Source organism: Hyperoodon ampullatus, assembly GCF_949752795.1.
Source record: "Hyperoodon ampullatus genome assembly, chromosome: 12".
NCBI lineage: Eukaryota > Metazoa > Chordata > Mammalia > Artiodactyla > Ziphiidae > Hyperoodon > Hyperoodon ampullatus.
The window spans coordinates 4,795,678-4,819,946 of NC_136925.1; the positions used below are offsets into that span (position 1 = coordinate 4,795,678).

Here is a 24,269-nt window from a genome sequence, read left to right on the forward strand (position 1 = left end):
AAGACCCAAACTCCAAATGTGTTCTATCTTGGTGAATGCTCCATGAGAGCTTGAGAAGAAGAATACTGTTTTTGGAGGAAGTAATTTATAGATGTCCATTCTATCCAGTGAATTGATGGTACTGTTAAGTTCAACTAGGTCCTTACTGATTTTATGCCTGCTGAATCTGTCCCTTCTTGATAAAGGGAGTTGGAGACTCCAACTATGATAGTGGACTCATCTGTTTCTCCTAGCAGTTCTATTAGTTTTTGCCCCATGTAGTTGGGGAATGCACGTTAAGGAGTTTTTTTGTTTTTTTTGTTTTTTTTTTTTTGGCTGTGCCACCATGCAGCATGTGGGATCTTAGTTCCCCAACCAGGGATCGAACCCATGCCCCCTGCACTGGAAGTGCAGGGTCTTAACCACAGGACTGCCAGGGAAGTCCCCAAGGATTGTTATGGCTCTGGGAAAATTGCCCCTGTATCATTACATAATGCCCTTCTGTATCCCTGATAACTCCTTGTTATGAAGTCTGTTGTGTCTGAAATTACAATAGTGACTCTTGCTTTCTTTTGATTAGTGTTAGCATGATTAATTTTTCTCCATGGATTTACTTTTAATCTATATATGTCTTTATATTTAAAATGGATTTCTCATAGATAACATATAGTTGGGTAGTGGTTTGTTTTTTTTTTGCGGTACGGGGGCCTCTCACAGCTGTGGCCTCTCCCGTTGCGGAGCACAGGTTCTGGACGCGCAGGCTCAGCAGCCATGGCTCACGGGCCCAGCTGCTCCACGGCATGAGGGATCTTCCCGGACCGGGGCATGAACCCGTGTCCCCTGCATCGGCAGGCGGACCCTCAACCACTGCGCCACCAGGGAAGCCCTTGGGTAGTGTTTTTTGATGCAGTTTGACAATCTCTGTCTTTTAATTGCTGCGTTTAGACCACTGATGTTCAAAGCATTACCGATATAGTTGGATTAATATCCACCATATTCTTTACTGTTTATTTGTTGCCCTTGTTCCTTTTTCTAAGTTCTGTCTTCTGCCTTTTGTGATTTAAAAAAAAATTTCATTTATTTATTTATTTTGGCTGTGTTGGGTCTTCGTTGCTGTGCGTGAGCTTTCTCTAGTTGCTGCAAGTGGGGGCTATTTTTTGTTGCAGTGTGCGGGCTTCTCATTGCAGTGGCTTCTCCTGTTGCAGAGCACAGGCTCTAGGTGCACGGGTTTCAGTAGTTATGGTACACAGGCTCAGTAGATGTGGCTCATGGGCTCTAGAGCGCAGGCTCAGTAGCTGTGGCACACAGGCTTAGTTGCTCCGCGGCATGTGGGATCTTCCCGGATCAGGGCTTGAACCCATTTCCCCTGCACTGGCAAGTGGATTCTTAACCACTGTGCCACCAGGGAAGCCCTTGTGATTTTAACTGAGCATTTCATGGTTCCCTTTTTCCTCCTTTCTTAGCATATCAGTTATATATTTTTAAGCTTTTTTTAGTGGTTTCTCTAAAGTATGCAATACGTATTTACAGCTAATCCAAGTCCACTTTTAAGTAACACTATACCACTTTATGGGTTGTGTGAGTACCTTATAATAACAAAATAATCCTAATTCCTCCATCCCATCTCTTGTATCATTACTGTCATTCATCTCACTTATATATCAGCATACACAAGTATATATATAAGAAACATGCATAAGCATACAAAATTGAATATATTGTTGCTATTACTTTAAACAAACTGTTATTCACTAGATTGATTAAGAATAAGAAAAATATCTATAATACAGGGAACTCTGCTCCATATTATGTAACAACCTAAATGGGAAAAGAATTTGAAAAAGAAGAGATACATGTATATGTATAACTGAATCACTTTGCTGTACACCTGAAACTAATGCAACATTGTTAATCAACTATAGTATAAAATAAGAAGAAAAAGAATAAGAAAAATAAAAGTATTTTACCTTCACTTACTCCTTTTTTGATGTTCTTCTTTTCTTTACATAGATCCAGGTTTCTGATCTGTATTATTTTCCTTCTTTCTAAAGAACTTCTTCTAACAGTTGTTGCAAGGCAGCCTTAATGGTAACAAATTCCCTCAATTTTTGGACTTCCCTGCTGGCCTAGTGGTTAGGAGTCTGGGCTTTCACTGCAGTGGCCTTGGTTCAATCCCTGGTTGGGAAAGATCCTGCAAATTGCATGGTGCGGCCAGAAAAGAAAAAACAAAAAACAAAAAACACCCCCACCCCCCAAAGAAACAGTCTTAGTTCAAATTCCCTCAATTTTTGTCTGAGAAAGTCTTTATTTCTCCTTCAATTTTGAAGGATACTGTGTAGAGAACTCTAGGTTGGGTTTTTTTTTTCTCTCAACACTTTAAGTGTTTAACTCCACTCTCTCTTTTCTTGTATGGTTTCGGAGGAAAAGTCAAATATAATTCTTATTTTTCTTCCTCTATAGGTAAGGTGTTTTTACCTCTGGCTTCTTTCACGTTTTCTTCCTTATCTTTGATTTTTTGTAGTTTGAAAATAATAAGCTCACCAGTAGGGGTCTTTTTGGGCATTTATTGGGGAAATTCTCTGTCATTATTGCTTCAAATATTTCTTCTGCTCCTTTCTTTCTTCTCCTTCTGGTACTCTCATTATGTGTATGTTATACCTTCTATAGATGTCCCGTAGTCCTTGGATATTCTGGGTTTTTTTTCCCCCAGTCTTTCTTCTCTTTGCTTTTCAGTTTTTGAGGTTTCTATTGAGATACCCTCAAGCCTAGAGATTCTTTCCTCTACTGCATCCAGTCTACTAAAAAGCCCATCAGCATTCTTCATTTCTGTTACAGTGTTTTTGATCTCTAGTATTACTTTTTGGGTCTTAGGATTTCAATCTCTCTGCTTATGTTGCCCATCTGTTCTTTCATGGTGTCTACTTATCCATTAGAGCTCTTAGCACATTAATCATATTTGTTTTAAATTCTCAGTCTGATAGTTCCAACATCCCTACTATCTCTAGTTCTGATGCTTGCACTGTCTCATCAAACTGCATTTTTTGCCTTTTGGTGTGCCTTGTAATTTTTTCCTTGATAACTGGACATGATATATTGAGTAAAAGGAACTGCTGTAAATAAGTCTTTAGTAATGTGGTGGTAAGATATAGGGAGAGGGAAAGTGTTCTACTGTTTTATGATTCTCAGTTTTTTAGTGAGCCACTGCCTCCAGACTGAACTTCACAAGTATTTCTGAGTTGTTGTTGTTGTTGTTTTCTCCTCCTCTTTAGGTAGAAGAAGATGGCTAGAGTGGATTGGATTTCGGTATTTCCCTTCCCTCTGGTTAGTTAGGCTCTGATAATATACCAGCAGGTTAAGGTCTGCTTACCTAGTTTCTCCTGAGGACAGACTTTCTTAAGAAGAACAGAGTCCTCTGGCATATTTCAAAATGGTTCCTTTTCCCCTCCCTCTGCCAGACACACTAGGGAAGTTTTTTCACATATTCACAGTGAGAACCTAGTCGAGCATGTGGAGGTAAATCTCACAAAACTGTGGGTCCCCCTCTATGACTGGATTCTCTAGAGTTTTAATTCTCAGAGTTGTCCACACTGAGCCTCCAGGAATTTGTCAATTATAGTTCAGATTTTCCTACCCGGGCACCATTTCTGGAGGTGGTTTCTGTTGTCTCTGCTCTGGTAAGCTGTGACTCACTGTGTTTGTCTGTCTGTCTCTCCAGTTTTGGGGGTAGCAGTGTGCCCTGTATGCTCACCTCTCTTATGGATCCTAGAAGAGTTGTTGATTTTTCAGGGTTTTTTTCAGCTTTTTACTTGTTAGGATGCAGTGGTGACTTCTAAGCTCCTAACACGTAGACTAAGAAACTGAAAGTCTGCCATTACTTTTAACCAGTTGGTGCCCTCATATTTAAAGTACACTTGTTTTATGTAGCAGCTTCCCACTAGCCATCCATTTTACATTTGGTAGTGTATATATGTTAATGCTACTCTCTCACTTCATTGCTGCATAGCACAGGGAGATCAGCTCGGTGCATTGTGACCACCTAGAGGGGTGGGATAGGGAGGGTGGGAGGGAGACGCAAGATAGAGGAGATATGGGGATATATGTATATGTATAGCTGATTCACTGTGTTATACAGCAGAAACTAACACACCATTGTAAAGCAATTATACTCCAAAAAAATATAAAAAAATAAATTCTATTAATAAAAGAAAAAAAAGTACGTTTGTTGCAAGCAGCTTACAGGTGAGGTGTGTTTTTTTATACAATCTGAAATATAAGCCTTCTAATGGAGGTATTTAGAATATTTATATTTAATGTGATTATTGATATGGTATATTTAAACCTCTGATCTTGCTATACTATTTGTCTCATATTTTCTTTTTTCCCCCTCCCCATTTTCTGCCTTTTTTGGGGGGGATTGAGTATATTTTTATTATTCTATTTGATATCCTTCATTGGCTTCTTTGCTATAACTCTTGTTGTTGTAGTTAATTTAGTGTCTGCTTTAGAGTTTATAGTATATACATGTTTATCACAATCTACCTTCAGGAGATATACCATTTCATATATAAGAAACCTACAATATTATACTTCTATTTCTCCCTTCTTGACCTTCATGCTATTGCTGTTGTATGTTTTACTTTTACATATGTTAGAATTCCTAAAGTTCATCATTACCATTTTTGTTTAAACAATTATCTTCTATATAGATGTATCGATATAGAGATGATATAAGAAAAATATCATATCTACCTGTGTAGTTACCATTTTCAGTGCTCTTCATTCCTTTGTGTAGATTCCTATTCCTTTTTAGTACCATTTCATTCCACCTACCCAATTTCATTTAGCATTTCTTGTATTGCAAGTCTACAGGTAATGAATTCTTTCAGCTTTCTGAAAAAGTCTATAGTTGGCCTTTAATCTTGAGCAGTATTTTTGCTCAACACAGGGTGATAATAACAAACTATAAGATGATAGGAGAAATAGGATTTAAAAGCCCCAAGTGAGAAAGACACTTTTTTAGTTGTAATCATTGTTTATGACTGTAAGGTCAACAGAAGGGAACAATGTGATGCAAGTGCCAAAATGTTCAGGCGTGTATGTGTTATTAGAAATAAACATTCCAGAATAAGGAAGATAATCATCTTTCTCTAATATGGAATCACAATTAGGACACTATAGTTGTAGATGCTTTAGGAGGAAATTGATTAACAAAAGAGAGAGTCTGTCATATAAGAAATGACCAAAGAAACTGGGGATCCTTACACTTGGTGAAGAAAAAAGTAGCATTAATATGATACTGAACCTCAAGTATATACTTCTAAGAAAAAATATTTGTTTTGTCCTTGGAGAGGTACATAATTAAAATGGATAAGTACTAGTAAGTCAATTCTTGGTTTAATGTTAGAAAATTGTATATTGATTAGATGTCTGAAGGTGGAATTGGCCTTTTATATTCATACCTATCTATGTATAAAATATTTCACAACAAAGATGAAGAGTTAAAATTAGATGAGATAACGTATGGAAAACACCTGACACATGGAAACATGCAAGGAAAAGGAGGGGGGAAACTGGTTATACTACTTTTTCTATTTAATAGACTTTTACTGAATGCCTACTATATCCCAGGTTTTTAAAATCCCTCCAACACTGAAACTGTAACAGGAAAACAACATGAGAAGTGGAAAGAGTAGAGATATAAGAATTGCAAAGCCAAGGTTTTACTCCAACCCCAAACATACAAACACCCACCCACCCTTAAAGAACTCACTTAGATAATTTCTAACTTTCAATATCTTATCTTTAAAATAAGCTGAAGCAGCAGGGTAGGCGGGAGGTTAGAAAAAGAATCTCTGAAGTGCCTTTCGGGATGAAAATTTCAGATATTATGTGAAAAGTAATGTTCTACCATCTAATCTCAGTCTGTATATTTAAGTACCTGTGAGAATATTGGTATACATCAGATATTAGGTTTTGGTGTTCACTATAGCCATAGCCATAAAGCCACACATTGTTCTTGATGCACAGGTTGGCATACTTTATACCTCATGACCCTACCATCCTGGTCTCTGCCGATGCTGACTTAAGGGCAATCGTGTATTAGACTACACTATGTAAGAGTTCTGGCTTCTGGGGAGCCCTATACAAAATATAATCAGATTCTCTCTTAAGAAATTCAAATATAAGACATTAAAAAGGTAAGTACAGAAAAAGGACGAGGAGCAGAGTTTAGCCAAGTCCTCACTTAGCCATGTCTTACAACAAAATAAGCAGCTCGAAAGCACACTCTGTACCTGGTGGGTCAGTCACTAGAATAAATCAGTCTGAAAAACTTGCCAGTTTTCCATGAAGCCTGGTTGAATGTTTGCTGGGACTGTTCCTTTTCCTCCTAGTGTACTTACTAGTGTACCCTCACAACAAGTCACATTAACTAAGATAACCAGAGCCCATCTATGTTCACTACAACCTGAAGTCCGAACAGGTAATAACTACTGGAGGAGTGCTAGAACAGCTCCCAGTCTTTGACTTCCATAATATGGAATCTTACCAGACCACTCTTCATCCTGTTTTGAAAGGTATGTTTTGGTCCCCACTACTACAGAATACATTTGCCAAATGGAACCCTAAAATCATCATAAGATGATTAAATTTTAAGTGAAGAAATTATAAATTTATTAAAGTAAGTGTAGGGACAACAGTGTGTTGTGGAAATTACTATCTCAAGAGGTAAGAAGCCAGGATCCTAATTTCCATTCTAATTCTTTTTTTTTTTTTTTTTTTTTTTTTTTTTTTTGCGGTATGCAGGCCTCTCACTGTTGTGGCCTCTCCCGTTGCGGAGCACAGGCTCCAGACGCGCAGGCTCAGCGGCCATGGTTCACGGGCCCAGCTGCTCTGCGGCATGAGGGATCTTCCGGGACCGGGGCATGAACCCGTGTCCCCTGCATCAGCAGGCGGACTCTCAACCACTGTGCCACCAGGGAAGCCCTATTCTAATTCTTATAATATGGTCTTTGAAAAATCTGAGCCTAAGCTATCTAAGCCTAAGGTCACACCCTTAAAATTAGAAAAAATAATTTATTATCTGCCTGAAGGTAGGACTAGGTGATTTCTTGAGGTATTTTCCACCTCTAATGGCAAAGATTCTCTGATTAGATAAAACAATATTCCATTCTAATCTCATTCCTGTTTGTTTCCTGTGGCAAAGGAGGCAGCCTGACTGCCCCAATGTACCCCAAGATGTTTGGAGCCAGGAAGAGAGAGCAGTCTTGTAACCTAGCCACAAGTACATATAACATACTCTGATGTCATAAAATCCTGATCATACAATCTTTAAAGATAAGTAAAAAGCTCGACAGTTTTAGGAACTAAATGTTTTCATTAATTGAGTGTACAAAAATATTTTGTTCTTTTTAATTTGTTCTTTTTAATTTGAGTAGTTTTTATTTTTAAATAAACCTGAACAGAAAACAATAAAATTGCATTGTGAAACAAAAGAATGTTGAAAAGTCTTTCCATCCTTTATTCTATGACTATTAATTTGCTATTTATCGGAGGAGAAGAAATTTTTCTTTTGTAGTGCTTCCTGCTCACTAGATGATAACATTACTAAAATTTTATTCAGGTGGCAATTAAATGCTAATTCCCTCTGCTATTTTTATTCCATTTCAAAACGATTTCTCTTAAATCTCATTAAATTTATTTTAAAAGCTCACCCAGATATGTAACACCAAAAATGATTGAGAAAAATGATCTTTTATCAATACCATGAGAAGCATTTCTCATATACACTGAGTTTCAAGAATAAAATTAAATGCAAACTGTCCCCACAAAGTCGTGCTGTTTCCAATTATTTAATATAAGTACATACCTCTGCTTCCATGTGATAAGCATTTTCTACCCTTTGAAAATCCTTTGTCACAGTTACATTTTCTGACTGAAACAGAAGGTACAAGAGAATAATTACTAAATGGTTACTAAATGCAATTACTCTAAAACATAAAGTATAAACCTGAACTTATTAAAATCAGAATGACAAAATATGCAGAAAGAACTGGTTTGCCTGGTGTTTTAAAACTTTCCTAAAAGTAACATAAAATAAATTCAGAAACTTACACATATTTGCTGAAATTTCATCATAACTGAATTTCATCACTACACTTGTAGTAATTTTTACATTAGCTAGTACAAAAAGTATGAACTTAGGGTGCTGTATACATATATATATGAAGAATTATTTGTACATAAAGCATTCTGAATGTTGTAGGGATGTTAGAGTTTTAAAAATGTTTAATATACAAATAATACAAATTTACTGAACATATAGTACACAACTTTGGGCAAGTTACTCAACTTTTTTGAGATTTAGTTTCCACATTTATAAAATTAGGTTACACTACATGTGAGGTAGGAGGTAGACTGGCCCCAGGCTGAGCAGCTGGAGTGTGTCAGACTGAGCAATTGGAGCTTGTCTCCCTACCACACCCTGGCCCCTGACGACATTTCAAGGAAAAAGATAACAGTAGGAGCAGACAGGAACTAAGCTCCGCTGCAGTGAAAAGATAAGATGACCACATCTTTCATTCTTCAGGTCAAGGAGACCTCCCCAACTGCACGTGTACAGAAAAGTTCCTAGGGGATCAAAAAGGGAGGGGGCGCTAACCCATAATATGTTCTGCCAGTCTCCTAGAGACCCTCACACTGGAATCCATCTTGGCCAAAAGATGCGCATGCACATTAGACAGGACCCTGAGTCAGATCGGATATGGGGAACAAGCAAGATGATTGGCCAGAGGAAAAAAGACTCGGAAGATGGCCCCTACATAAGCAATTTAAACCACCCCTTTAGCGCTCTTTATTAGCGAAGATGCCTACACTCTTCTCTGAGTGTGTAGCTCTGCTTTGCTTCTGTCCTAAATAAACTGCTTTTCTTTGTGCTCTACCACACGTACTGTGCTTCTAATAAACTCTGTGTCTGCTTTACAAACTTGGTCTCTGTAAAATTCGTTTTTCAAAGAGGTCAAGAGCCAGGGCTCTACTTCTAGCCACTAACCCCTGGTGGCCTAGTGGTTAGGATTCCTGGTTTTCACCCAGGCAGCCCAGGTTCGATTCCCAGGCAAGGAACTAAGATTTTGCTTCAAGCTGCCATTCACTGCTGTTACCCCAATATCACATGGGACTGTTTTGAGGATTTAATGAAAAGTTGTAAATAAAATGCTTGACACAGAAGGCACTCAGTAAACACACATGCTATACCATTATGATATAAATATTTCCTGCAATACTGGACCCAAGCCAGTCTGTTCTTAGAAAAGTAATATTAATGCTTTTTGATTCTCTGGGTAAGTATAGGTTATATAATTCTGATTAAAAAGTTAAATTTCTTATTTACATTTCAAAAGGGTTCTAAAATTTAGTGAAATGAACTCTTGACCTACTCCCATCCTTGGGGATAGACAGAACTTATATTTTATAAATTTTTGTATCTTTAAAAATATATGCTAAATAAAGAATATTATGCCCAATAATGATTTAATTATAAGTTATTTGGTAAGGGATTTAGCTGCACCTGAATTTTAAGATATACACTAATTTCAAGCCATTATATGACCTAGAAAATTCTAAAAAGCTTTAACCTGAAAATCTGAACTTAAGTTCTAATTATAGCTCTGATGTCTGTTACCATGAAAATATTCATTTTTTATGATGAATGTAATATTTACTAATTGTGGAAAAATTACAATATGGATATAGATAAAATAAACCAGTACTTTATACACTGCTTGAAGTTGAAAACATGAAACTTGAAACAAAAAGCATTTCTGTCATTTAATATTCTCTTATGACATGCAAACATATCTTCTATTTTCTTGGATGTCTTTTTTTCATTTTTCCCCCACTTCACTTGATAAATACATATAAAAATTCTGATTAAAAAATTATTAGAGAAATAATCTTAGGAAAGTTAGCTGAAAAGAAAGTATCTTTTACTGTTGCACTTAACAATGTTATTGCTTTTATAAAAATAATATATGCTAATTAATGAATATCTAATACTAGAGAAAAGAACAAAGAAGAAAGTAATAAGTCTCTAAACCCAGTACTATTAAAATTTCAGGGCTTCCCTGGTGGCTCAGTGGTTGAGAATCCGCCTGCCGATGCAGGGGACACAGGTTCGTGGCCCGGTCCAGGAGGATCCCACATGCCGCGGAGCGGCTGGGCCCGTGAGCCGTGGCCGCTGGGCCTGCGCGTCCGGAGCCTGTGCTTCACAACGGGAGAGGCCACAGCAGTGAGAGGCCCTTGGTGTTCACTCTTGGTGTTGTATGTTCTGTGGGTTCGGACAAATGTATCATAATATGTATCCACCACTATTGTAGCAAACAGTATTTTCACCACCCTAAACATTCTCTGTGCTCTGACTCTTCATTCCTCCCTCTCTCCCAAACCCTGATCTGTTTAATGTCTCTATAGTTTGCCTTTTGTAGACATGTCATACAGTTGAAACATTACCATGTGTAGCCTTTTCAGATTGGCTTCTTTCACTCAGTAACATCCATTTAAATTTCTCCCATGTCTTTTCATGGCTTGATACCTCATTGCATTTTGGCACTGAAAAATACTCCATTGTCAGTTTATTTATCCAGTCAGATTCTGAAGGACATCTTTGTTGCTTCCAAGTTTTGGCAACTGGATTGTCTTTTCACTTTCTTAACAATTTCTTTCACAATGCAAAAGTTTTTAATTTTGATAAAGTTCAATTTACATTTTTGTTTGTTTTTTCATGGATTGTGCTTTTGGTAATATAACTAAAAAGTCATTTTCAAATCCAAGGTGACATAGATTTTCTCCTTTACTTTCTTCTTCTTTATGTTTTACATTTAGGCCTATGATCCATTTTGAACACATTTTTGTATAAGATGTGAAGTATTTGTTGAGGTTCACTTTTTGCATATGGACATTCAACTATTATGGCACCATTTGTTGAAAAGACTCTCCTAACGCTCCTGAATTGCATTTATACCCCTAGTGCTTTTCTCTCTGAGAAAGAAAAAATTCTTAGAAGCAATTTCATTTAGTTTATCCCAGTGACGCTTAAAGCAAATATGTTTAGTTTAAAAGCAATATATGTAAGATAGTTACCTTGCTTATAAATGTAGTAACATATTTAATAAACATTGAAATTCCAAATATTATAGGGAATGAGGAAATAAAAATTGCCTCTTGGCAATCAGACTGAGAAGTTCTAAGCACAATATAAACAGTTTTCAACAGGACACAGAACCAAAGTTTCTAACAGAAACTAACTGAACTGCAACAGCAAAAGTGATTAACATTCTTCCTCTGCTTGACTGCTGCCTTTACAGAAGCCAGCTCTATCCTAACTTTAATCCTCTGGGTTTCCTGTGAAAAAAGTGAATAAAATAGCCAATCACCAAACTGCCCCTTCTTCACTGATCCTTCCTTAGAACCACTCACAGCACAAGTCCAAAACCTATAAGAGGTCTCTCCTTACTCCCCCTTTTTGAAACACTCTTAAGGTCCTTTGAGATGCATTCTTGTTTGCTACATCATGCTAAATAAACCTAAATTTGTTTCACTATAGATATATTCCTGATGTGTTTAGCTGGTGGGATCCCAGACAAAGCATGAGATTTTTTTGTTTATCTATAGGGCAGTGGAGCTCAACCAGAGGGTGCTTTTGCTCCCCACAGGACATTTGCTATGTCTGGAGATATACTTGATTGTCACAATGGGCTGGGAGAGTACACTGCCGTGATGCAGTGATTAGACAAGGTGAACAAGTATCCTTGTTTACCAGGAACTGAGATTACTGAGACATGGGGCTTTCAGTTGTAAAACTGGGACAGTCCCAGGTAAACTGGGATAAGTTGGTCACCTTATAGGTAGTGGCCAGGAATGCAGCTAAAATATTCTACAATGCACAGGACAGCCCCTCCCAACAAAGAATTATCTAGTCCAAGATGTTAATAATAGTGCTGAGATTGGGAAATCCTGCCATACTGGTGATAAACTAAAAAATATTAAAATATACAAGCCTAGTCCATTAAGTTTTCCCAAGTAACCTACCGATATTTTATATTTAAATACAAAAGACAGAGTTTTAAAATACAAAAGAGTCAATATAAGAATAATTATTTAAATATATGAAAGAAGCAAGGTAACATTCTAAATAGCCATAAAAAACCCCATGTCATTATAGGAATAAACTTAAAAAGGGTAAACAAAAGAAAACCATAAAAGTTTACAGAAAAACAGCTCGAATGGACTAGGACAAATACTGTAAACTCAGCAATTCTCCTGAAATTAATATATAAACAATACAAAATATGAACAGATCTTTCATTTATAGAATGAAATGTAGAATTTTCCACTGTCTGGATTTCCTGATAACATCCCCATGGTGTCATTTAACATGTCCCTTGCAGACAGGAAACCTTTTCAGTAGAAGAGTAATGAGGGGAGAACTTGCCCTACAAATGTTCTACAAAGATGTAATAAGTTAATGTGGTTCTAACACAACAAGGTGACCAAAAGAACTAAAATAATCTGAAATAAAGAATGTCTGAATACCACAAATATAATACCAGTAACATTTCAAAACAATAGGCACAACAAACAATATGGAATCCTCATGTCTACATTCTGCCCTTACTCTCTCGGAGCAGCAACTATGTGGTTCAGGGTAAGCCCTGACAGGTCTAAGCCATTCAGGATTACACATCTAACTTGCCACAGAATTATGTTAAAAAATGGGCAGAAATCAAATCTAATCTAATTAGTGTATAGCATTTCTCTGGCCACAAAGACAAGTTGAGGTTGTCCACTTAGAGTGAACTACAGGAATTTTTATTTTTATGCGGTTGCAGGAAATAAGAATCATTGTCTTTCTCTTTATGGTACCGTATGTCATGAAAGGCTTGGGAGTGGTGCAGTCATTTTGGTATCATACAGAAAGCTGCAGGTAAAGCCAAGAGAACTACATCAAAATAGAGCCTTGACCATTGCATAAGTGAAAACCATAATACAACTTGACCATAAGGTCAAAAAAAGCAATAATATTTATTTTTAAGGGCAGTTGAGTTACATTCTTGCACATGCAGTAAGGGAAAGACAGACTTCAATAAATGATTTCGATAAATATTTTCTCCTAAATGGCTAAGTACAGCAACTTACCCATTTAGGAGAAAACAAAACCCTTTTCCTTATACCAAAATAAATTCCAAATGTAGTAAATATTTAATGTACTGTAATGGGTCCCTAAAATTTCTAGGAGATATTAATTAATGGTTTTATGGCCTCAGGCTTGGGAAGGACCCAATAAGCATTACACCAAAGTCAGAAAACATACTGAAAACATTAATGAATTTGACTAAATAAATCTTTAAAATTTTCAATGTTTAATACTGTAAACAAAGTTACAGGGCAAATATGAAATTGGGAAAATTTTTGCACTATATGAGAGCTACTGATAATCTTAATTTTTAAAGTTCTCATAAATTAGTAAAGAAAAGATAAGAGAAAATTGGCAAAATATTATGAACTGACAATTTACATGAAAAAATTTTAACCTCAAATGTAAAAAAAATAAAGCATAAGAAATAACAACATTTTTTGGACTACTGAACTGGCAAAGTTAAGAAGAAAATAATGCCCACTGTGCCAAGGATATATTTCTAGTGAAGAATATATTTCTTCCTTGAGTGTAACTTTTCATAAGCCTTAAAAATATACATAAACCAGGAATTACTGTCAAAAGAACATAATGAATAACGTGTATAAATACCTAACAAGGATATTCATTTTGTCACCATTTTTAATAATAAAAAACTGAAGCCAACTCATATATGTTCAGTCTATTCATACCACTCCCTATCTTTATTTGGGTGCACCCAGAAAGACTCTGAGACAAGGATTTGGAAACAAGCAGTTAATTTTTAAGATGATTCCAAGAAACACCACAGCGGAGTAGGAAGTGAAACAGAGAAGGAAAGAAAGCCATTGAAGGCTGTGTTGTCAAGCAGTCACTACTGTGGGCAACTGAAACTTACTCCTGCAGAGAAACTCTGGGAGCTGGGGTAGAACACGTGCCTTAGAGCTATCCTCCCCAAAGGTGAAGGAATCTGGGGTCTCTTTCCACTCACTCCCCTCAGCTGTTAGTGGAAGGCTGCTGGAGCAGGGGGAGAGGCTGTTAATTTTCTGGTAGTAGTTTCGGGCCCACCTGTAGGTAGAGTGGCTTCCTGCAGCCAGGGAAAGCTGTCAAAGAATGCACAAGTGTTGGCAGATATAAGGTGGGCCTGCATGCACACAAATGTGAAGAGCCAAGGGATACAAATGTAGGGTATCAATAGCATCTGCTGCATCCCCCACCTGAAACTCAATCACCTGCTGCCAAGACAATAAAGCAGCAACATGCTATCGTGGTTAAAGAGCATGGGCTCTGAGGTCAAAGTTCTTGACAGGAGTCTAAACTCGATCACTTCCTACCTGTGTGATCTTGGTCAAGCTACCTGCTAATAATCACTCTGGTCCTGAGAGTTCTCATCTGTAAAACAGCCACCGAGATACCAGTCTCATATAGCAGGAGCGAATATCAAATGAGATAACATTTGTAAAAAGTCTAGCAATAGTAAGCAGATTTTATTATCAATAATATCCAACCCCTCAGTACGGCACACAAGGCCTTCCTCCATGCTCTGCCTACAGCTTTCTTCCTCAGTCTGATCTCTTAATTCCCCTCCATTTTCTCCAGGCACTCCTGTGTTCTAGCCATGCTGAACTGCATATAGTGCTCTGAACACATACACTTGCTGCATTCTAGGGTGGAACTGAAATGCTTTCCTTTCAGCCATTGTTTAAGACTCGATACAAGTGTCACTTCCACTATGAAATCTTTCTGGAATTCCTCAAGTAAAATGAACATTATTTCCTTTCTTACACTGCTGTACTGTATCATGTACATACTTTCATCACACCACTACATATTAGTCTAGTCCGATAATGAGACTCCTTCAGCACAGTGCCTAAGTTTTACTCATTCTCTATTTCTGGTGTCTAGCAACATGCCTGAGGCATCCATTACACATTTATCAAAAAATACAATTATGAATAGGCAAACATTGGAGCTTACAGCCTATGGGGGGAACATACAAACCAGAAAACAAAATAATTACATGTTGTGTTAAATGCTATTTAAAAATGAAGTGATAGGGAATGCTTAATAAATGTTTTATGGTTGAATGGTAAATACTGCTTAGAACTTTAAAACATTTTTCCATGAAAACAACACTAAAAATGAGGGCTATGCCTCCACATGTGAAACTATATATTACCATAAAACTATATGATCTACACGACTGTTGAACTAATAGTTCATTCATTTAGTGCTTCATTCATTTTTTTCTTTTATTCATTTAAAAACCATTTTCTAAGTACACATTATGTGATGTGTATGAAACATAATCCATCAATACAAAGCAAACAAGAGACAAAATGGTCTGTGCTCTGGAGAGCTTCAGAATTTGGAGGAGAGACAAGAAGAGCAACAATTATAGAGTGATACGTTTTATTCAAGGTGGGGAATGGAGTGTGGTATGGCAGGGACTAGTGTTACATTAGGAAAACGTGCTAAGGAGGTGAACTTGGGCTGGATTTTAAAGGAAAAAAATGGGAGTCAGTTAACGAGGGGAGAGAGATGACAGGAAATGACAAAGTTAGGCTCCATCTATTAAGCAAAAGAATTTGGAATATGAGGGGCCCTTTAAGCAGGGGAGTGATGTTTATAAACCCAGATTTTAAAGTTTAAAATGAATAAAGACTTTGTGAAGACACATTATAATTCATCCTGAAAAGTAATATAAATTAATTTTTGCATATCTACTGAACAAATTATTTACATGACTGCTTTCCTCCATCAGCAGAGATAACTGGGAGATTAATGACCTTTGTATGTCTTGTCTTGAGCACTAAGTCTAAATGTAATTATAAATTGGATGTAGTGATTTATTTGGTTTTACATATTAGAAGTTACAGCCATGTGAGCTCAGTATACATTTTAAGTAAATAACTTAAGAATTAGTTATATTATTCAAACAGGCCTGTAGCACTGGCAGCAGTTTTTGTGAGAAAATATTTTTCTATATATTAATTCACTTTATTCACATAATTTATAATTAGCATTAGAATTCTTCTAAACTGTAAAATCATTTAGAGACATCTTTTCAAAATGTCTTTTTAAATAACTCTATGTTTATAAATGCAGTACAAATGTATTTTCTCCTTAAAATAAAGACTTGCTTTTCAGGGTGTGTCATTTCTAACAAAAGCACTTTTATGAACTCAATGTTGGGAGGGCATAAATCACAGCTCTGGCCTTTAGAGTCCTCCTCTTTAAAATGAGTGAACTGAGACAATGACCCATGCTGTGCTTTCTCATTCTCTTTCATTCTAATTATCTGGAGCCTAGGCTAGTTGGAAGAAACCTAGATTTTGGTTTCAGGAACACAGAAGTTCAAATACAGCCCTGGCTGAAGTTCACAGCATTACTTAACCTCCTTAAATCTGGAAAGTGGGGATATTAAAACCTGCCTAACAGGGCTGTTGTGCTGATTAAATAAGGCTGGTTCATTTTTTTCTTCTTTTCTTAGAAGTAGGCTTAAAGCAAGATTTATTTAGCTATGTGTCTCATGGACATCTCTGGTAAGTAGAGGTATTTCATATATGTGGTATCTACAATATACTGGCTTAATTTTCTTTTTAAGCTAGAAAGAAAAAATTTGGAGAAATTTTTTCAGTCTTTATAAAACGAAAATGGGTGCAATTCCACACCCCCTCGCGGGCCCCACGTTATTGTTTGCATAAAAATACTGAAGTATCACTTCATGCAAAGCTTTACCAGGGGGAAGACCTTCAAGATGACGGACGAGTAAGACGTGAAGATCACCTTCCTCCCCACAAATACATCAGAAATACATCTACATGTGGAACAACTCCTACAGAACACCTACTGAATGCTGGCAGAAGACCTCAGTCTTCCCAAAAGGGTCTTGGTGCTCCGGTGGGGAGTCAGGCCTGTGTCTCTGAGGTGGGAGAGCCAAGTCTGGACACTGGTGCACCAGAGACCTCCTGGATCCACGTAATATCAAAGGACAAAAGCTCTCCCAGAGATCTCCATCTTAACGCTAGGATCCAGCTCCACTCAACAACCAGCAAGCTACAGTGCTGGACACCCTATGCTAAACAACTAGCAAGACAGGAACCCAACCTCACCCATTAGCAGAGAGGCTGCCTAAAATCATAATAAGTCCACAGACACCCCAAAACACACCATCAGACGTGGACCTGCCCACCAGAAAGACAAGATCCAGCCTCATCCAACAGAACACAGGCACTAGTCCACTCCACCAGGAAGCCTACACAACCCACTGAACCAACTTTAGCCACTGGGGGCAGACACCAAAAACAATGGGAACTACGAACTTGAAGCCTGAGAAAAGGAGACTCCAAACACAGTAAGTTGAGTAAAATAAGAAGACAGAAAAACACACAGCAGATGAAGGAGCACGGTAAAAACCCACGAGACCTAACAAATGAAGAAGAAATAGGCAGTCTACCTGAAAAAGAATTCAGAGTAATGAGAGTAAAGATGATCCAAAATCTTGTAAACAGAATGGAGAATACAAGAAGCATTTAACAAGGAGCTACAAGAACTAAAGAGCAAACAAACAATGATGAACAACACAACAAACGAAATTAAAAATTCTCTAGAAGGAATCAATAGCACAATAACTGAGGCAGAAGAACAGATAAGTGACCTGGAAGATAAAAGAGTGGAAATAACTACTGCAGAGCAGAATAAAGAAAAAGTAATGAAGAGAACTGAGGACAGTCTCAGAGACATCTCGGACAACATTAAACACACCAACATTGGAATTACAGGGGTCCCAGAAAAAGAACAGAAAAAGAAAGGGACTAAGAAAATATTTGAAGAGATCATAGTTGAAAACTTCCCTAATATGGGAAAGGAAATAGTCAATCAAGTCCAGGAAGCACAGAGAGTCCCATACAGGATAAATCCAAGGAGAAACACACCAAGACACATATTAATCAAACTATCAAAAATTAAATACAAAGAAAAAAATAATAAAAGCAGCAAGGGAAAAACAACAAATAACATACAAGGGAATACCCATAAGGTTAGCAGCTGATCTTTCAGCAGAAACACTGCAAGCTAGACGGGAGTGGCAGGACATATTTAAAGTGATGAAAGGGAAAAACATACAAGCAAAATTACTCTATCCAGCAATGTTCTCATTCAGATTCAATGGAGATATTAAAACCTTTACGGACAAGCAAAAGCTAAGAGAATTCAACACCACCAAACCAGCTTTACAACAAATGCTAAAGGAACTTCTCTAGACAGAAAACACAAGAGAAGGAAAAGACCTACAAAATCAAACCCCAAACAATTAAGAAAATGGTAATAGGAACATACATATCGATAACTACCTTAAATGTAAAGGGATTAAATGCTCCAACCAAAAGACATAGACTGGTTGAATGGATACAAAAACAAGACCTGTACATATGCTGTCTACAAGAGACCCACTTCAGACCTAGGGACACATACAGAAAGTGAGGGGATGGAAAAAGATATTGCATGCAAATGGAAATCAAAAGAAAGCTGGAGTAGCAATTCTCATCTCAGACAAAATAGACTTTAAAATAAAGACTATTAGAAGAGACAAAGAAGGACACTACATAATGATAAGGGGATCAATCCAAGGAGATATAACAATTGTAAATATTTATGCACCCAACATAGGAGGACCTCAATACCTAAGGCAAAATGCTAACAGCCACAAAAGGGGAAATCGGCAGTAACACAGTCATAGTAGGGGACTTTAATACCCCACTTGCACCAATGGAGAGATCATCCAAAATGAAAATAAATAAGGAAACACAAACTTTACATGATACATTAAACAAGATGGACCTAATTGATATTTATAGGACATTGCATCCAAAAACAACAGAATAAAACTTTTTCTCAAGTGCTCATGGAACATTCTCCAGGATAGATCATATCTTGGGTCACAAATCAAACCTTGGTAAATTTAAGAAAATTGAAATCGTATCAACTATCTTTTCCAACAACGATGCTATGAGACTAGATATCAATTACAGGAAAAAATCTGTAAAAAATACAAACACATGAAGGCTAAACAATACACTACTAAATAACCAAGAGATCACTGAGGAAACCAAAAAATACCTAGAAACAAATGACAATGAAAACACGATGACCAAAAACCTATGGGATGCAACAAAAGCAGTTCTAAGAGGGAAGTTTATAGCAATACAATCCTACCTCAAGAAACAAGAAACATCTCAAATAAAAAACCTAACCTTACATCTACAGCAATTAGAGAGAAAAGAACAAAAAACCCCCCAGAGTTAGCAGAAGGAAAGAAATCATAAAGGTCATATCAGAAATAAATGAAAAAGAAATGATAGCAAAGATCAATAAAACTAAAAGCTGGTTCTTTGACAAGATAAACAAAATTGGTAAACCATTAGCCAGACTCATCAAGAAAAAAAGGGAGAAGACTCAAATCAATAGAATTAGAAATGAAAAAGGAGAAGTAACAGCTGACACTGCAGAAATACAAAGGATCATGAGAGATTACTACAAGCTACTCTATGCCAATAAAATGGACAACCTGGAAGAAATGGACAAATTCTTAGAAATGCACAACCTGCCAAGACTGAATCAGGAAGAAATAGAAAATATGAACAGACCAATCACAAGCACTGAAATTGAAACTGTGACTAAAAATCTTCCAACAAACAAAAGCCCAGGACCAGATGGCTTCACAGGCGAATTCCATCAAGCATTTAGAGAAGAGCTAACATCTATCCTTCTCAAACTCTTCCAAAATATAGCAGAGGGAGGAACACTCTCAAACTCACCCTATGAGGCCACCATCACGCTGATACCAAAACCAGACAAAGATGTTACGAAGAAAGAAAACTACAGGCCAATATCACTGATGAACACATATGCAAAAATCGTCAACAAAATACTAGCAAACAGAATCCAACACCACATTAAAAGGATCATACACCATGATCACATCGGGTTTATCCTAGGAATGCAAGGATTCTTCAATATATGCAAATCAATCAATCTGATAAACCATATTAAAAACTGAAGGAGAAAAACCATATGATCATCTCAATAGATGCAGAAAAGGCTTTCGACAAAATTCAACAGCCATTTATGATAAGAACCCTCCAGAAAGCAGGCATAGAGGGAACTTACCTCAGCATAATAAAGGCCATATATGACAAACCCACAGCCAACGTCATTCTCAATGGTGAATAACTGAAACCATTTCCTCTAAGATCAGGAACAAGACAAGGTTGTCCACTCTAACCACTATTATTCAACATAGTTTTGGAAGTTTTAGCCACAGCAAACAGAGAAGAAAAAGAAATAAAAGGAATCCAAGTCGGAAAAGAAAAAGTAAACTTGTCACTGTTTGCAGATGACATTGAGAATCCTAAAGATGCTACCAGGAAACTACTAGAGCTAATCAATGAATTTGGTAAAGTAGCAGGATACAAAATGAATGCACAGAAATCTCTGGCATTCCTATACACTAATGATGAAAAATCTGAAAGAGAAATTAAGGAAACACTCCCATTTACCACTGCAACAAAAAGAATAAAATACCTAGGAATAAACCTACCTAAGGAGACAAAAGACCTGTATGCAGAAAATTATAAGATACTGATGAAAGAAATTAAAGATGATACAAATAGATGGAGAGATATACCATGTTCTTGGATTGGAAGAATCAACATTGTGAAAATGACTCTACTACCTACAGCAATCTACAGATTCAATGCAATCCCTATCAAACTACCACTGGCATTTTTCACAGAACTAAAACAAAAAATTTCACAGTTTGTATGGAAACACAAAAGATCCCGAACAGCCAAAGCAATTTTGAGAAAGAAAAACGGAGCTGCAGGAATCAGGCTCCCTGACTTCAGACTCTACTACAAAGCTACAGTAATCAAGACAGTATGGTACTGGCACAAAAAGAGAAATATAGATCAATGGAACAGGATAGAAAGCCCAGAGATAAACCCATGCACATATAGTCACCTTTTTTTGACAAAGGAGGCAAGAATATACAATGGAGAAAAGACAGCCTCTTCAATAAGTGGTGATGGGAAAACTGGACAGCTACATGTAAAAGAATGAAATTAGAACACTTCCTAACACCATACACAAAAATAAACTCAAAATGGATTAAAGACCTAAATGTAAGGCCAGACACCATCAAACTCTTAGAGGAAAACATAGGCAGAACACTCTATGACAAAAATCACAGCAAGATCCTTTTTGACCCACCTCCTAGAGAAATGGAAATAAGAACAAAAATAAACAAATGGGACCTAATGAAACTTAAAAGCTTTTGCACAGCAAAGGAAACTATAAACAAGACCAAAAGACAACCCTCAGTATGGGAGAAAATATTTGCAAATGAAGCAACTGACAAAGGATTAATCTCCAAAACATACAAGCAGCTCATGCAGCTCAATATCAAAAAAAGAAACAACCCAATCCAAAAATGGGCAGAAGGCCTAAATAGACATTTCTCCAAAGAGGATATACAGACTGCCAACAAACACATGAAAGAATGCTCAACATCTTTACTCATTAGAGAAATGCAAATCAAAACTACAATGAGATATCTTCTCACACCTGTCAGAATGGCCATCATCAAAAAATCTACAAACAATAATTGCTGCAGAGGGTGTGGAGAAAAGGGAACCCTCTTGCACTGTTGGTGGGAATGTGAATTGGTACAGCCACTATGGAGAACAGTATGGAGGTTCCTTAAAAAACTACAAATAGAACTACCATATGACCCATCAATCCCACTACTGGGCATATACCCTGAGAAAACCATAATTCAAAAAGAGTCATGTACCACAATATTCATTGCAGCTCTATTTACAATAGCCAGGACATGGAAGCAACCTAAGTGTCCATCGACAGATGAATGGATAAAGAAGATGTGGCACATATATACAATGGAATATTACTCAGCCATAAAATAAAACGAAATTGAGTTATTTGTAGTGAGGTGGATGGACCTCGAGTCTGTCATACAGAGTGAAGTAAGTCAGAAAGAGAAAAACAAATACCGTATGCTAACACATATATATGGAATCTAAAAAAAAAAAAAAAAAAGGTTCTGAAGAACCTAGGGGCAGGACAGGAATAAAGAGGCAGACGTAGAGAATGGACTTGAGGACACGGGGAGGGGGAAGGGTAAGCTGGGACGAAGTGCGAGAGTGGCCTGGACAGATATACACTACCAAACGTAAACTAGATAGCTAGTGGGTAGCAGCTGCATAGCTTAGGGAGATCAGCTGGGTGCTTTCTGACCCCCTAGAGGGGTGGGATAGGGAGGGTGGGAGGGAGACGCAAGAGGGAGGAGACATGGATATATCTTTATATGTATAGCTGATTCACTTTGTTATAAGGCAGAAAATAACATACCATTGTAAAGAAATTATACTCCAATAAAGATGGTTAAAAAAAAAAAAAGCTTTACCAGGTTGGGAGGAAGCCCTGTTTTTCACTTGCTAATTCCGTGGTGCAGAATAAAAACAAATAATGATTTGGTGTCTAGCACACTACTTAGGCAAGCATTTACATCTAATGTTTCATGTTTAACACTTCATTATTTCAACGTTAAAAACAAAATTACTGCAGCAAATATCGCCAAATAAAACCCCATTCAATTTGAATTCTTTTATTTTACAAGTCTCTGCAGCTGATAATTACTTTCATCAAGAAGGATGGGCCAGAGATTCACTCTGCCAGGTCCTTGCGCCTTCTAATGCCACCGATGACACAAAAGTGTCCCAGACGCTCCCCACCCCCCAACCTCCACCGCCGGGTTTTCTTGGGCAGGCTAGAAGCTCCTCGCCCGCGGAGCTCTCACCTGCACGCCCTGCTGCTGGAGGGTCTGCGTGATGTAGTCCAGGCGGCGGCAAACGCTCTTCTTGGCCTCGGCTGCCGCCTCCTTGGTGCTGCTCATCTGCACGACCACCTGCGCCCGGTCGGGGGTCGCAGACACCTCCGCAGTGCCGCTTACATGCACCTCGCGCGTGGCAGTCTGGGCCTGCGCTGAGGAAAGAGGGCGGCGGAGGACGGGCAGAGTCTCTCCGCCCGAGAGCAGATAGTTCTCCCGGCCCCGGTCAGCCCAGGGAACCAGTTCCACGAATACCCGGGACTGAGGGGCCTGTTGCACCGACATAGTGAAGGCAGCTGGGTTTCCATAGCAACTCAGAGCCTACGGCGGCCGCAGGGGCCCAATCGCGTCAGGGCTTGCTCCTGCGCGGCGCAAAGAATGCCGGGATGAGCTTGGAGGTCCAGGAGCTCGTGGCGCGAGGAATTTAAATCCTTGCGGAGCGTCTTAACGCGTCTCCTTTACAAGTTGTTGGCTGAGCGGGTCGCTCTGGTTTTTAACTTGTTTACCTTACGGCCTTCAAAAACCGTAGCGAGGTTTCTCTGCGGCCTCCCTGTCAGTGAGCTCCCATTTCCACACGCTCCGTCTGCCTCGGCCGGCCACGTACCTTGCCTACCTCGGAAGTTTCCTGATAGGCCCCGCGGCGCTTTTATCTTTCTCTGATGCCAGTCTGGGATTGTCAGAGCTTTGTCTTTCCTTTTGTCTGACTTTACCATTTCACTTGGGCACAGCTTTTTGGACCGCGCAGCACCATGGATCGCCGGAGATTTGTGTTGGAATGAATTGCTCTTTACCAGTTTGATCTTGGAAGTTTATGATTCCTCGAATCTCAGTTTCATCGTCTATAAAGTCGTGTTGATAATACATTCACATTTGCAGTGTGGTTATAAAGTGTTTGCCATATGGAAAGCAGAAAATAATGGATAGTAGTAATAGCTAAAGCTTTGGCGTGCTTTTCAAGTCTCTTGAATTTTCTCTAAAATTCCTGAATGGTTCTGGCCTTGAATAAGTACAGGCGAAACTCAAGCGGTAGCAAAGCACATACAACATGGACATTGCAGGGCCTGTACTACTTAGTTCTTGTCTATACCCTTTGCTTGGCACAACAACAGAATCCTTAACCCAGTGACCTGCATTAAGTAGGTTTTCTTCTTACCAATAAGTAATGATGTACAAAAGTAGCCCTCCTATACCATGAGGAAAAAAAAATTTTTTTTT

General features: G+C 38.0%; 1 protein-coding gene across 2 annotated transcripts in view; it reads right to left on the reverse strand.

Moving 5' to 3' along the window:
* Positions 1-23,339, reverse strand: part of IRAK1BP1 (interleukin 1 receptor associated kinase 1 binding protein 1) — a gene marked incomplete at its 5' end in the record, with an annotated part of 39,590 nt that extends 16,251 nt beyond the window's left edge. The window contains 2 exons of one of the 2 annotated variants that reach the window (XM_079716173.1): positions 7,847-7,912; positions 23,025-23,339. In XM_079716173.1, coding sequence (XP_079572299.1) covers positions 7,847-7,912; positions 23,025-23,339 — 381 coding nt within the window. The remainder of the gene's footprint in view (positions 1-7,846; positions 7,913-23,024) is intronic. The other variant, XM_079716174.1, reaches the window with a different exon arrangement.
* Between the last annotated feature and the right edge of the window lie 930 nt (positions 23,340-24,269).